Genomic DNA, 15,000 nt, shown 5'->3' with positions numbered 1-15,000 from the left:
GTGATGTGATTGACAGGAGTGTGAGCCAATCGGAAGGAGACTGATGTCATTATTACGTCTGTGTGTGTGTGCGCGCGCGCGGACGCGGCAGGTGCGATCATCATCATGAGGTGTTTATTATCGCTGATCTGCGCTGCTCTTCTCATCACACAGGTATAAAGTGTTTATTCACAGGTTCCAGCATTAGTCTGATTATTAATCTGATTTTTATCGTGATAGACATGGTGATGTGTTCAGTAGTGATGTAGAGCTAATCTAGTAGACCTCAGCTCTGTGTTCCAGGAAGACATGCTGTAGTTCACCTATTAATATTAATAAACACCGAGCTTTATTTAACACAGGACAAGACATTTAATAAAACACGTCAATTCTTCAAAGGATAATAATAATAATAATAATAGCAATAACAACAACAATAACAATGTATTCTGTTCTTTCATATCAGAAGGAACACAATGATCTAACATCTTTAAATATGTTTAAATATATTTCTTACCGTTACTTCAATCAGTCAGTGACAGTGAATCAGTAAAAGATTCAGTCAGTGACTCAGTAAAAGGTTCAGTCAGTGACTCAGTAAAAGGTTCAGTCAGTGACTCAGTAAAAGGTTCAGTCAGTGACTCAGTAAAAGGTTCAGTCAGTGACTCAGTAAAAGGTTCAGTCAGTGACTCAGTAAAAGGTTCAGTCAGTGACTCAGTAAAAGATTCAGTCAGTGACTCAGTAAAAGATTCAGTCAGTGACTCAGTAAAAGATTCAGTCAGTGACTCAGTAAAAGATTCAGTCAGTGACTCAGTAAAAGATTCAGTCAGTGACTCAGTAAAAGATTCAGTCAGTGACTCAGTAAAAGATTCAGTCAGTGAATGAGTCAGTGAGTCACACACTAAGCAGCAGCTCTGTAAGTGTGTGGTTCAGGACACAGTTGTACTTTTACAACTGTGTTTGTTCCTGCAGGTTTTAGGAGAATACGGTGTGGCTCATTTCAGTGATTTGGGAGAAAGCAGAGGGAAAGATTACTGCATCCATTTTAACTCCCACTGGACTCCCTTACCTCAACAGCTCCAGACCACGGTGAGGGGGAACAGAGAGAGACAGAGCAAATCTTACAGTAGTTCACAAACACAACAAAGTTCTCAGAGTAAATGTCACTTATACTCCTTGTTGATTGGTCAGTTTGTGTCATGCCGTGTCCTCAGTCCGCAGTGGAGGTGTATGATCTGACCCCGTCTGTGCTTTGCTCCGACTCCGACATCATGGATGGCAGGTTTCCTGACTGTGTTGTCATGGTGATGCGTGGGAATTGCACATTTTATGAAAAAGTACGTTTGGCCCAAAACAACGGTGCAAAAGGCCTCCTGATCGTCAGCAAAGAATGGCTGGTGAGGATGTGACCTCTGACCTTTCAGTGTGCTATAAAAATGGGTTTCTTATTCCTTTCTTCTTGTTTCTCTCAGATTCCTCCACAGAGGAATACATCTCAGTACGACGAGATCAACGTTCCGCTTGCTTTAATTAGTTACACTGACATGCTGGACATCCACATGGTATTTACACAAATCTGACCATTCACAGACACGTCTACTGAAAGCTCCACCCACAGTTGTGCTGGAGCAGGAAACTCCACCCTCTGTGTCTCCAGAGATAAACATTAAGACAGTGTGTTAAAGCAGTAACAGTATTTTACATTTATTAGTAGTACTTTTTCGGTCTTATTTCTTTTTACTGTTTTTCATCATTTTAAATGCTGAACTTGTATTGAAGTGAAATATAATATGTATCGTATATCTGTGTGTGTGTGTGTGTGTGTGTCTGTCTGTCTGTAGCGCTTCAGAGACAGAAAGCAGGTGGTGCTGTACTCTCCTCGTGATCCGCTGGTGGACTGCAGCGTGTTGGTGATTTTCCTCATGGCTGTGGGGACAGTAGCAGGAGGAGGATACTGGAGCGGTGTCCAAGAGATAAAACGGTGTCTCACACAGAGACAGACACACACATACAGATACAGACACACACACAGAGACACAGACATACACACAGACAGACAGAGACACACACAGAGACACAGACATACACACATAGACACAGACATACACACACATACAGATACAGACACACACACAGAGACACAGACATACACACAGACAGACAGAGACACACACAGAGACACAGACATACACACATAGACACAGACAGACACACACAGAGACACAGACAGACACACAGACACAGACATACACACACACACATACAGACACAGAGACACAGGCATACACACAGAGACACAGACATATACACACACACACAGACATACACACACAGACTTTATTAATATTGAATGTGTTTTATCTCACAGTGGCCACTAGGGGCAGCAGGGAACAAAATGGTTAAATGAAGTGCAATTTTCTCTTCAGACGGATGAAGGAGGAGCAGAGCGGAGAGAGGGAGGAGACGAGAGAGGAGACGGTAACCATGACTCCTGTCCAGATCGCCCTGTGGGTGGGGATGTGTTGCCTCGTGCTGGTGTTGCTCTACATGTACTACGATTATCTGGGTTTGTGTTCTTTACTTTAAGGAACACTCCATGACTGACTTCACCTCAAGCGCGCTCTCTAATGTCTTCCTGTCTCTCCTGTAATCAGAGCCGAAGCGTAGAGCCGTGTTCCACTGATCTGTCAGCTCTGTTAAGATGATGATGATGATGAAGGGGGTCCTGAGTTAAGTTCCTGATGTTTTGCTTTTCCACAGTGTACTTCTTCATCTGGATTTTCTGTCTCACCTCCTCCGTGGGTCTGTACCAGACTCTCTGGCTTTTGGTCTGCAGACTTCCTGTGGGAAAGTGCAGGTGAGCAGCTCCTACATCTCTACACGTCCTCGACTCCTGGGAAGAAACATTCAAATGCACTTAAATGTCATTTTAGCTATGAGGCTAATCTGAAGAATAGAACTTTATATCCTCCAGATCCTGGTGTGCACCAAATGTCCTTCTCCTCCATCCTTAGCAGCACTCAGTGTGTGATGTCCGAGGAACACCTGCACTTCCCTCAGACGTGGGACAGTATAATAGTGTGTGATCTGGCATGTAGCCAATGACTGTGTATGTGTGTGTGTGTGTGTGTGTGTGTGTGTGTGTGTGTGTGTGTGTGTGTGTGTGTGTGTGTGTGTTTGTGGAACAGGGTTCCTGAGAACAAGCTGCCTTACTTAAAACAGAGGCCGGAGGTGCGGATGCTGTTGCTGGGTGTGGTGTGTGTGAGTGTGAGCATCACCTGGGGTGTGTTCCGCAATGATGACCGGTACACACGCACATGCACGCACACACACACACACACACACACACACACACACAGAGGTTTTTTTTATTTAAGGTCCTACTGTATCTCTCGTATTAACACGTGGGACAGGACGCTCAGCTCCCGCTCTGACCATCAGACATCTGCACGGTGACACAGACACGTGTTCACTGGAGACTGATGATGAACTTTGTCCTTTACTCACCAACACACTTCATGGGAAAGTCTTTTGATGACAATGAAATTTGTTTCTCTATAAAATACACAACACTTTCTTTTCTAAATCAAAACGAACGATGATGTCTCTGTTCCTTTCACACAGACATGACACGTGTCTGTAAGTCACCTGTCCTGGTGTTAAACTAACAACCTTCACACAGTCTTTTACTACAGTTAATGTGGACACTGACACTGAGATAGAAACAAATCAACTACAAGACCTGAGGAAAGGATCAGATCAGATTAGATTAGATCCTTCGGTCTGATTGGCTGTTGAAAGTGTACAGATCACTGCAGTTCACACTCTGCTGAATGTTACATCAGACATTTCTCACTCTGTTCCTATAAATAAGGACTTCATCAGAATGTCCTGTCACACGTCACATGACCTGAGGACAGTTAAAGACATTTTAAAGCTAAATTTTCCATCATGTTTATGATGACTGAAGAAACCTGATGATGACATCAAAGTCACTTTAGAGTGAGTCTGAGACATTAATAAAGACATACCAGGGAAAAGGAAACACAAAAGCCTCCACCTACAATACTTTCATTTCTGTCTGTGTGTGTGTGTGTGTGTGTGTGTGTGTGTAAGGTGGGCGTGGGTGCTGCAGGACACAATGGGCATGGCTTGCTGTCTCTACATGATGAAAATACTCACACTGCCCAGCTTCAGAGTGAGTCATAAATTCTATCAAATTTCTATCATTTTGTCTTATTGTGTAGCTGTGTAATTGTGTAGTTGTGTAATTATGTAATTGTGTAGCTGTGTAATTGTGTAGCTGTGTAATTATGTAATTGTGTAGCTGTGTAATTGTGTAGCTGTGTAATTGTGTAGCCGTGTAATTGTGTAGCTGTGTAATTGTGTAGTTGTGTAATTGTGTAGCTGTGTAATTGTGTAGCTGTGTAGCTGTGTAATTGTGTAGCTGTGTAATTGTGTAGCTGTGTAATTGTGTAGCTGTGTAATTGTGTAATTGTGTAGCTGTGTAATTATGTAATTGTGTAGCTGTGTAATTATGTAGCTGTGTAATTATGTAGCTGTGTAATTGTGTAGCTGTGTAATTGTGTAGCTGTGTAGCTGTGTAATTGTGTAGCTGTGTAATTGTGTAGCTGTGTAATTGTGTAGCTGTGTAATTATGTAATTGTGTAGCTGTGTAATTGTGTAGCTGTGTAATTATGTAATTGTGTAGCTGTGTAATTGTGTAGCCGTGTAATTGTGTAGCTGTGTAATTGTGTAGTTGTGTAATTATGTAGCTGTGTAATTGTGTAGCTGTGTAATTGTGTAGCTGTGTAGCTGTGTAATTGTGTAGCTGTGTAATTGTGTAGCTGTGTAATTGTGTAGCTGTGTAATTATGTAATTGTGTAGCTGTGTAATTGTGTAGCTGTGTAATTATGTAATTGTGTAGCTGTGTAATTATGTAGCTGTGTAATTGTGTAATTGTGTAGCTGTGTAATTATGTAATTGTGTAGCTGTGTAATTATGTAGCTGTGTAATTATGTAGCTGTGTAATTGTGTAGCTGTGTAATTGTGTAGCTGTGTAGCTGTGTAATTGTGTAGCTGTGTAATTGTGTAGCTGTGTAATTGTGTAGCTGTGTAATTGTGTAGCTGTGTAATTATGTAATTGTGTAGCTGTGTAATTGTGTAGCTGTGTAATTATGTAATTATGTAGCTGTGTAATTGTGTAGCCGTGTAATTGTGTAGCTGTGTAATTGTGTAGTTGTGTAATTATGTAGCTGTGTAATTGTGTAGCTGTGTAATTGTGTAGCTGTGTAGCTGTGTAATTGTGTAGCTGTGTAATTGTGTAGCTGTGTAATTGTGTAGCTGTGTAATTATGTAATTGTGTAGCTGTGTAATTGTGTAGCTGTGTAATTATGTAATTGTGTAGCTGTGTAATTATGTAGCTGTGTAATTGTGTAATTGTGTAGCTGTGTAATTATGTAATTGTGTAGCTGTGTAATTATGTAGCTGTGTAATTATGTAGCTGTGTAATTGTGTAGCTGTGTAATTATGTAATTGTGTAGCTGTGTAATTGTGTAATTATGTAATTGTGTAGCTGTAATTGTGTAGCTGTGTAATTATGTAATTGTGTAGCTGTGTAATTGTGTAGCTGTGTAATTATGTAATTGTGTAGCTGTGTAATTATGTAGCTGTGTAATTATGTAGCTGTGTAGCTGTGTAATTATGTAATTGTGTAGCTGTGTAATTGTGTAGCTGTGTAATTGTGTAGCTGTGTAATTATGTAGCTGTGTAATTATGTAGCTGTGTAATTGTGTAGCTGTGTAATTATGTAATTGTGTAGCTGTGTAATTGTGTAATTATGTAATTGTGTAGCTGTGTAATTGTGTAGCTGTGTAATTGTGTAGCTGTGTAATTATGTAATTGTGTAGCTGTGTAATTGTGTAGCTGTGTAATTGTGTAGCTGTGTAATTGTGTAGCTGTGTAATTATGTAGCTGTGTAATTGTGTAATTGTGTAGCTGTGTAATTATGTAATTGTGTAGCTGTGTAATTGTGTAGCTGTGTAATTATGTAATTGTGTAGCTGTGTAATTGTGTAATTATGTAATTGTGTAGCTGTGTAATTGTGTAGCTGTGTAATTGTGTAGCTGTGTAATTGTGTAGCTGTGTAATTATGTAATTGTGTAGCTGTGTAATTATGTAGCTGTGTAATTGTGTAATTATGTAGCTGTGTAATTGTGTAATTGTGTAGCTGTGTAATTATGTAATTGTGTAGCTGTGTAATTATGTAGCTGTGTAATTATGTAGCTGTGTAATTGTGTAGCTGTGTAATTGTGTAATTGTGTAATTATGTAATTGTGTAATTATGTAATTGTGTAGCTGTGTAATTGTGTAGCTGTGTAATTGTGTAGCTGTGTAATTGTGTAGCTGTGTAATTATGTAATTGTGTAGCTGTGTAATTGTGTAGGTGTGTAATTGTGTAGCTGTGTAATTATGTAATTGTGTAGCTGTGTAATTATGTAGCTGTGTAATTATGTAGCTGTGTAGCTGTGTAATTATGTAATTGTGTAGCTGTGTAATTGTGTAGCTGTGTAATTGTGTAGCTGTGTAATTGTGTAGCTGTGTAATTATGTAATTGTGTAGCTGTGTAATTGTGTAATTATGTAATTGTGTAGCTGTGTAATTGTGTAGCTGTGTAATTATGTAATTGTGTAGCTGTGTAATTGTGTAGCTGTGTAATTGTGTAGCTGTGTAGCTGTGTAATTGTGTAGCTGTGTAATTGTGTAGCTGTGTAATTGTGTAGCTGTGTAATTGTGTAGCTGTGTAATTGTGTAGCTGTGTAATTATGTAATTGTGTAGCTGTGTAATTATGTAGCTGTGTAATTGTGTAATTGTGTAGCTGTGTAATTGTGTAATTATGTAATTGTGTAGCTGTGTAATTGTGTAGCTGTGTAATTGTGTAGCTGTGTAATTGTGTAGCTGTGTAATTATGTAATTGTGTAGCTGTGTAATTATGTAATTGTGTAGCTGTGTAATTAAGTAATTGTGTAGCTGTGTAATTGTGTAGCTGTGTAATTGTGTAGCTGTGTAATTGTGTAGCTGTGTAATTATGTAATTGTGTAGCTGTGTAATTGTGTAGCTGTGTAATTAAGTAATTGTGTAGCTGTGTAATTGTGTAGCTGTGTAATTGTTTTTCACCCCACAGGCATGCACACTGCTGCTTGTGTCTCTGTTAGTGTATGACGTCTTCTTCGTCTTTATCACACCTTACATCACTAAGGTACACACGCACACACACACACACACACACACACGTATATATATATATATAAACATATACATATACACACACATGCAGACACACTACATCATGTAATGTGTATATAAATATAATATACACACAAACATTACACTGAGCCGTGTGTGTGTGTGTGTGTGTAGAGTGGGGAGAGCATCATGGTTGAAGTAGGTGGAGGTCCTTCTGATTCATCCTCACAGGAGAAGGTGAGACTCATCTCAGTCAGACAGACAGGTGGAGACAGGACTGATGTTCACAATAGGACTTAATATTGTGTCAAATTTTGTGTTGATTTGTTTATGATTGTGTGTGTGTGTGTGTGTGTGTGTGTGTGTGTGTGTGGTCACGCATAGCTCCCGATGGTTCTGAAGGTTCCTTACCTGAACTTTTCTGCTGTGGTTCTGTGCAATCGTCCGTTTTTACTGCTGGGTTTAGGAGACATTTGTATTCCTGGTACTGAAACATGATTTAGTTCAGAACTTCATTCTGATTGTATTTAGAACATCAGGAACAACGAGCTCTTCTCTTCTCATCAGGTCTGCTCATAGCTTACTGCCACAGGGTGGATGTTCTTCTACACTCATCTCGGGTTTACTTCCTGGTCTCCACTGTGGGTGAGTCTCACACACACACGCCCACAGCAGCAGCACCATAACTCCATGCAGATCCACATTCTACAGCAGAACATGGAGAAGATCTCAGTGACCGAGACTGTGGTTGCTATGGTTACACTCCCAGGCCACACTCAGTCTGAGGTTGACCTGCAGCATGTGACCTGTACCCCCCTTCTGATTGTCTGACTGGGTCGTGACATGAATGAGCAGGTGTACAGGTGTGTGTGTGTGTGTGTGTGTGTGTGTGTGTGTGTAGGGTACAGTGTGGGTCTGGTCCTCAGCTTTGCGTGTGCATTACTGATGCGGGCGGCTCAGCCGGCTCTCCTCTACCTGGTGCCGTGTACTCTGCTGTGCAGCCTGGTGGTGGCGCTGTGGCGCTCCGAACTCAAACTCTTCTGGAACGGGGTTGTGTCTCTGGTCAGTTACTTACACACACACACACACACCCACTATATGTTAATGAGCACTAACACAAGAAGCTGCTGATAATTAAGAAATAGATTTGGCTTTTTAAACCTCACTTCCTGTGGCTGTGTTCCAAACCACACATTAGTGCACTACACACCTCCTCTTGACCATCACACTATTCCCTTCTTCAGCCTTCTCCTGTCTCCATGGCAACCGTCACTCAAACACTAACCTCCACCAACCAGGAGCCAGAAGAATGTGATGTGACCAATCAGGATGAAGCCTCGCCTCCAGCTACAGAGGAACATCCTCAGAGGACAGAAGAGACAGTCAGTGAAGTTCACTGAAGACAAAACTACAGCTGTGTCTTAATTGTTTCTCTTAATTTATTTTTTAAATCTGTTTTAATGAACCAATCTAAATTAAATTAATTGGAATTAAACAAATGATTTCTGTGGACATGATTAATGTGGACGAATTTATGTAATTATTAAGAATAATATTCACCTGAAATGTTTTAATTGTGACCTAAAATCCAGTTTATTAGGTGATGAGGTGTTCAGGGGATGTGAACCTGAGCACAGCCGTGTTCACTGGTGTTCAGTGGGTTTAATAACAAGGCACCAGGATCAGTTTCTCCCTTTTATTTAAAAAACCCAAAACTTTTGGTGTCCAATGTCCCTTTTTTCAGAATCAATAAAAGAATAAAAACAATTAAAAGGTTCTCCACAAAATCTCCAACTGATTGTTTTTTAACAGGATTTTAAAAGTTTTGGTGTTTTAATAAAATAAACATTTACAGAATAATAAAACTTCTGATTCTGAAACATTCTAAATTCCCCAAAATGAGTTCAAATTTACAAATTATTAAAAAAAAAAAAGCACTTTGATCTGAAACTTTACCCTTTTTTTGTGGATGAATCACACACACACACACACACACACACACACTTTTTTGAAAGTGCTGGAAAACAGTAGTAAGGGAATAAAATATTAAAAACATTAAAATTCATTTCCTTCTTTTTTCTTAAAGCCACAGAAATTCTATTCATTGTTTTTTAAAGCTGTGTAAAGTCTTGAGTGTGTTCATGTTCAGAGATGATCCACGGTGAAGACCTAAAAGAAGACGACGTCCTCCTGGTTGCAGTTCTTGGTTCTCTGGTGGTTCTGCAGATGAGCAGCTTTTTGGGAAACGTTTACTGATTGTGAAGGTTTAGAGTTCAGAGTGTGTTCCAGAGGAACATCTGAAAATCATCAAATAAACACGAGTTACACTCTGTGTTCACACAAACACAACCTAACCTGTGTGAAAGAGTGTGTGTGTTAGTGTTAGTGCGTGTGTGTGTTACCTGCAGTGTGTGTGTGTTACCTGCAGTGTGTGTGTGTTACCTGCAGTGTGTGTGTGTGTGTGTGTGTGTGTGTTACCTGCAGTGTGTGTGTGTGTGTGTGCGTGTGTGTATTACCTGCAGTGTGTGTGTGTTACCTGCAGTGTGTGTGTGTGTGTTACCTGCAGTGTGTGTGTGTGTGTGTGCGTGTGTGTATTACCTGCAGTGTGTGTGTGTTACCTGCAGTGTGTGTGTGTGTGTGTGTGTGTTACAAGAAAGTGTGTGTGTGTGTTACCTGCAGTGTGTGTGTGTGTTTGTGTGTGTTACCAGAAAGTGTGTGTGTGTGTGTGTTACAAGAAAGTGTGTGTGTGTGTTACCTGCAGTGTGTGTGTGTGTGTGTGTTACCTGCAGTGAGTGTGTGTGTTACGTGCAGTGAGTGTGTGTGTGTTACAAGAAAGTGTGTGTGTGTGTGTGTTACAAGAAAGTGTGTGTGTGTGTGTGTGTTTGTGTGTTACCTGCAGTGAGTGTGTGTGTTACCTGCAGTGTGTGTGTGTGTGTTTGTGTGTGTTACCTGCAGTGTGTGTGTGTGTTTGTGTGCGTGTGTGTGTTACCTGCAGTGTGTGTGTGTGTGTGTGTGTTTGTGTGTGTTACCTGCAGTGTGTGTGTGTTTGTTTGTGTTACCTGCAGTGTGTGTGTGTGTGTGTGTGTTACCTGCAGTGTGTGTGTGTGTTACCTGCAGTGTGTGTGTGTGTTACCTGCAGTGAGTGTGTGTGGTTTTGTGGTCTTCATTGCTCGTAAACTTCCTCCTTCTTTTCCTGACGCTTTAATGGGAAAAACCTCCGAAAATTCTATTGTAGCTGAAAACACACACACACACAAACACACACACACACACACACACACCATATTATTACAATACAGTGTGTCAAATCCAAGAGTCAACCACAAAACTTTGGAGTCAAATCTCCACACTAAAAATGATTCACCTGGTGCACGTGCACACGCAGACACACACACACGCAGACACACACACACGCAGACACACACGCAGACACACACGCAGACACACACGCAGACCATCAGCTCACTCATGCCCATTTCCATCGAGGCAGTTTGAGTTCAGAGCCTAATTTAGAACCAGTTCTTTCTGTTTCGACTGCCAAAGCAGTGAACCAGGAAAAGTGGTCCTTATGTAGCACCAACACGTTGATGGTCAAGACTTAAGAACTGCTTTGTGGGCGTGGCTGTGGGCGTGGCTGTGGGTGTGTCTACTGATAGTGCTTTGATAATGTACCTTAAGTAGGGGCTGTGGGCGGGGCTACTGTTAGCGCCTGGGGGCGGGGCTACTGTTAGCGCATTTGATAATGTACCTTAAGTAGGGGCTGTGGGCGGAGCTACTGTTAGTGCATGGGGCGTGGCTACTGTTAGCACATTTGATAATGTACCTGAAGTAGGGGCTGTGGGCGGGGCTACGGTTAGTGCATGGGGACGGGGGTATTGTTAGCGCCTGGGGCGGGCTGCTGTTAGCACATTTGATAATGATTCACCGCGTTTGGATGTTAATGTAGGTTCACAAAGCCATGAGCATTAACAGTAAAGTAACATCCACCATTGTTGTTGTTGTGTTTGTGTTTGTCGCTGCTGCGCTAACGTTGCTGTGTAACGTGACACGTATACAGTGACGTCACACTCGGCTCTGTGACGCTCTCTAACCGACGGAAAGGCAAACCGGTTCTTAGAAGGTTCACAAGTGGAACCAACATTGACCCAGAACCAGTGCGAGCTCTGAACACTGTGTTCTTAAGGGTCCTGACTCATGGTGTGTGTGTGTGTGTGTGTGTCACCTGCACTATTGGTGCGATGATGTGAACTCTTCCTTTTGTTCTTCTCCTTCCCTTTGCTAATTGCGAGTTTAGTTGGGATCTGCTGTTGGATGCTGCTGGACTTTAGCGACTCGTTGGTGGTGCTCAGCAGCTGGATGGGGACGTCTGCTTTAACGCTCGCTGTGACGCTGATGCTCTCTTTACGAGGGGGGACCAGCGGAGGGCGCACACGAGACGGACTGTGCTGTACGAGGGAACTGGTGCTGAGTATATCGTCAGGTGATGAGTACGGAATGGGCAGCTGAGCAAACCAGGAGAAAAATAACAATTAGTGCAGAATACAGAATATCAGGTGATTAAATACAGGAAGTGAAGTTGAATCACAAGTAAAAAATAAAACCTAACTGTCTACTGAGCTAGAAAGCTAGTCTAATGAGGCGTGAGCGTGGCCTCAGTAAAAGAGGAAAGGGGCATGGCCTCAGTGTACATCATGGTAAAACAGAAAAGGGGTGTAGCCTCAGTGTACGTCAAGGTAAAATAGGAAAGGGGTGTGGCCTCAGTGTATGTCATGGTAAAACAGGAAAGGGGCATGGCCTCAGTGTACATCATGGTAAAATAGGAAAGGGGCGTGGCCTCAGTGTACATCACGGTAAAATAGGAAAGGGGCGTGGCCTCAGTGTACATCACGGTAAAATAGGAAAGGGGCATGGCCTCAGTGTACATCACGGTAAAACAGGAAAAGGGCGTGGCCTCAGTGCACATCATGGTAAAATACGAAAGGGGCGTGGCCTCAGTGTACATCACGGTAAAATAGGAAAGGGGCATGGCCTCAGTGTACATCACGGTAAAACAGGAAAAGGGCGTGGCCTTCATGCACATCATGGTAAAATACGAAAGGGGCGTGGCCTCAGTGCAATCATGGTAAAATAAGAACGGGGCGTGGCCTCAGTGCACATCATGGTAAAATAAGAAAGGGGCGTGGCCTCAGTGTACATCAGTCACAATTTTAAAAACAAACAAACAAACAAAAAAAAATCACTGTGGGGTTTGGCGCTGGGAAAAGCAATTAAATCCATCTCTACTGTGTGTGTGTGTGTGTGTGTGTGTGTGTGTGTGTGTGTGTGTGTGTGTTCGTTCCTACTTTTGGTACATGTGCATTGTCCAGTTGTGAGACTCCACCCAGTTGTGAGGCTCCAGGGTTGGTGATGTTCTTGTGTTTGTTGATTCGTCTTCTCTCCTGCGCCAGTTTCTCCCTTTCTTTTTCCACAGTGATGGCACTTTCCCTCAGACGCTCCAGGTCCTGCTGGTACTCATCTCGGCTCCGGCTCAGGACGTCCCTCTCGGCACAGAGCCACGCCTCCTTATTGGTACACTCTTCCATGCGGTGCTTCAGTTCCTGCTCGAGCTCGTGCATTTTCAGAAGGTGACGCTGACGCTCACGAGCCCAGGATTCCTGCTCCTGCTGCTGCTGTATGTGGACCTTCTGCAGGTGGAGGAGCTCCTCACGCTGCTTCTCCAGGTGCCGCTGTCGCTCCTGATCCTGGATGGAGCTGAAACGCTGACGAGACGAACGCTCATGCTCCGACTGAGCCGCACGCAGAACCTCCAACTCACTGTCCTGCTGGGAGACCAGTGCCTGACACACACACACATACAAACACACACACACAAACACACACACAAACACACACACACAAACACACACATACAAACACACACACACACACACACACACTCCAGTCAGGTGATCAGCATCTTTCTGCAAACTAAGTTTTCAAAATTTATACACATTTCTTTACCTTCAGGCTGTACAGTGTCCTTATCAGTTTATCTGCTGTCTCAATCCACTGGGGAAATACACACACACACACACACACACACACACACACACACACACAGAAACACACACACAGAAACACACATCACATCAAGAAACACCCACAACACACAATAACCCAATAGAAACACACACAACCACACACACACAAGACCAACATCACAAAACCACACACACACACCACACACACACAGAAAAACACACCCACCCAGACAGAAACACACACACACGACAGAGACACACACACACGAAAGAAATCCATCGCGGTGTGTGGGTGCAAATACCAAACAAGCAGCAAAGCATAAACCACCCACCACTAACGAACTGCTGACACACATCAGAACACACAAACACACACCCTACTAAACACACCCACACATACATAAACCACACACCAGACTAAACACACACAACGAAACACACACACACATACTCCGAGAAGACGCCACACCCACACACACACACGAGAAAAAATTCTTTAATCACCCCACCCCTACAATTCAACACGCACTATCAAATGAAACACACAACCCCCTCCCACTTACATCATTCATGCCATACAGCGAATGATCAATCACCCAACACATGAATACACCACCAGACCGCATCACAACACACCCAAGCAAATAACTCTATATACTACAACCAACATCATTATCCCAAGACAACTGATACACACCAATCTCCCCCACTACCCGTAACACAAACAACACATACACCCACGATTTCCCTTCACACTTTTTATCTTCCACCACCTATATGCACCTTCCACCGTATCGCCAGGCCACACATCCCATCCAGCCCAATTCGTTTCATGTCCTTCTTAGCTTTATCCCCCGTTCTTTTGTACTCTAGAATTTAACCCCCTTCAATTTCGGTCCACCCCAACAACTTACCCCAACCTTCCATTCACTTTTCCACCGCCGTCTTCTCCACCGTCCACAGTACAGCAAGACGCCGATACATTTCATCACCTCACCCGATTCGTTTCGTTCCTTCTCCCTAGCCCCCTCACAGAAACACAGCACAATTGCAGTTACAGCTACCACCAACACCACTATTCACTAATCAGAGAGTCCTGACACCTCACTACACGAGTATATACACGACTTCCCCCTTTACTATTTGGAAATTACTTGCAACGAATCTTTCTCCCTACGGTCCTCTGAATTGTGATTCCATTCCCCTCCCCCAAGCACCTTCTCCTCCTAGGTTGATATCTACACTTGAATTAGCCCCAAAAAGCACCCGTTTGCTACGGTACCATATGCCACCCCGTCTCTCAACTACTTCTTCAACAACCATTTCCATCCGAGCGTTCACTTACTCAAAGTAAGACACCCAGTATATCTTCACTCTACAACCACTACACTCCTGTAGTCCTCCCGCTGTTATTGTGTAGCCAACACCCCCTTTCCCTTTTTAACAGTTGGCCCTTTCTCGACTGCCTACATAGTTCACCTCTTAGCACACACATCAACAGAGCGACGAACACACACACCCCCCGCCCACCGCCCCCCACCATTCACCTTGACATTACCGAACCACACCCACAGACCCGAAACACAGCTCCCCACGACACAGCCACCTTACAGAACCCAAAGTACAGCAGCTTATTTGCCACCAATTTCACCAAGTCCGTAGGTCAGTTACGTATCGCGAGGCCGTTCAACACACTTCTGAAATTCACTGAGGTTGTGTCCTGAGTCGTTCTTGAGGAGGCGGAAGGAAAACGTCA

The 15,000-nt window shown here is 43.0% G+C and overlaps 2 protein-coding genes across 5 annotated transcripts in view; one reads left to right on the top strand and one right to left on the bottom strand.

The window, feature by feature from the left end:
* Positions 1–16: 16 nt before the first annotated feature.
* Positions 17–8,741, top strand: sppl2 (signal peptide peptidase-like 2). 4 transcript variants are annotated; one of them, XM_027153609.2, is made up of 15 exons: positions 17–153; positions 952–1,068; positions 1,194–1,376; positions 1,452–1,541; positions 1,821–1,960; positions 2,406–2,545; positions 2,740–2,836; positions 3,168–3,284; positions 4,096–4,177; positions 7,163–7,237; positions 7,399–7,461; positions 7,609–7,708; positions 7,792–7,869; positions 8,126–8,286; positions 8,469–8,741. In XM_027153609.2, exons 1-15 carry the CDS (start codon positions 106–108, stop codon positions 8,622–8,624), a joined length of 1,647 nt encoding a protein of 548 aa, XP_027009410.1. In that variant the 5' UTR covers positions 17–105; the 3' UTR covers positions 8,625–8,741. The 4 variants fall into 4 exon arrangements, with proteins under 4 accessions (XP_027009410.1, XP_047671545.1, XP_027009414.1 ...); XM_047815589.1 differs by having other exon boundaries at positions 7,399–7,489; XM_027153612.2 differs by lacking the exon at positions 17–153 and having other exon boundaries at positions 1,171–1,376.
* A 165-nt stretch (positions 8,742–8,906) lies between these two features.
* The window catches only part of arhgef18a (rho/rac guanine nucleotide exchange factor (GEF) 18a), a 20,020-nt gene continuing 13,926 nt past the window's right edge, over positions 8,907–15,000 (bottom strand). The window contains exons 14-19 of the mRNA XM_047800124.1: positions 14,242–14,264; positions 13,225–13,335; positions 12,567–13,061; positions 11,447–11,726; positions 10,358–10,459; positions 8,907–9,521 (exon numbers count right to left, since the gene is read on the bottom strand). Of these exons, the coding sequence (XP_047656080.1) occupies positions 9,394–9,521; positions 10,358–10,459; positions 11,447–11,726; positions 12,567–13,061; positions 13,225–13,335; positions 14,242–14,264 (1,139 nt within the window). The 3' untranslated portion in view covers positions 8,907–9,393. The remainder of the gene's footprint in view (positions 9,522–10,357; positions 10,460–11,446; positions 11,727–12,566; positions 13,062–13,224; positions 13,336–14,241; positions 14,265–15,000) is intronic.

Source organism: Tachysurus fulvidraco, chromosome 1 (assembly GCF_022655615.1).
Source record: "Tachysurus fulvidraco isolate hzauxx_2018 chromosome 1, HZAU_PFXX_2.0, whole genome shotgun sequence".
In the NCBI taxonomy this organism is placed as follows: domain Eukaryota; kingdom Metazoa; phylum Chordata; class Actinopteri; order Siluriformes; family Bagridae; genus Tachysurus; species Tachysurus fulvidraco.
This window is presented reverse-complemented; position numbering and strand designations above follow the sequence as displayed.

Bases quoted from the DNA above. Each gene is read 5' to 3' on its own strand.
- sppl2 (XM_027153609.2), top strand. From the start codon at position 106: ATGAGGTGTTTATTATCGCTGATCTGCGCTGCTCTTCTCATCACACAG. The intron at 1,069-1,193 runs GTGAGGGGGAAC...CCGTGTCCTCAG, and splicing joins CTCAACAGCTCCAGACCACG to TCCGCAGTGGAGGTGTATGA. The intron at 3,285-4,095 runs GTACACACGCAC...TGTGTGTGTAAG, and splicing joins GTGTTCCGCAATGATGACCG to GTGGGCGTGGGTGCTGCAGG.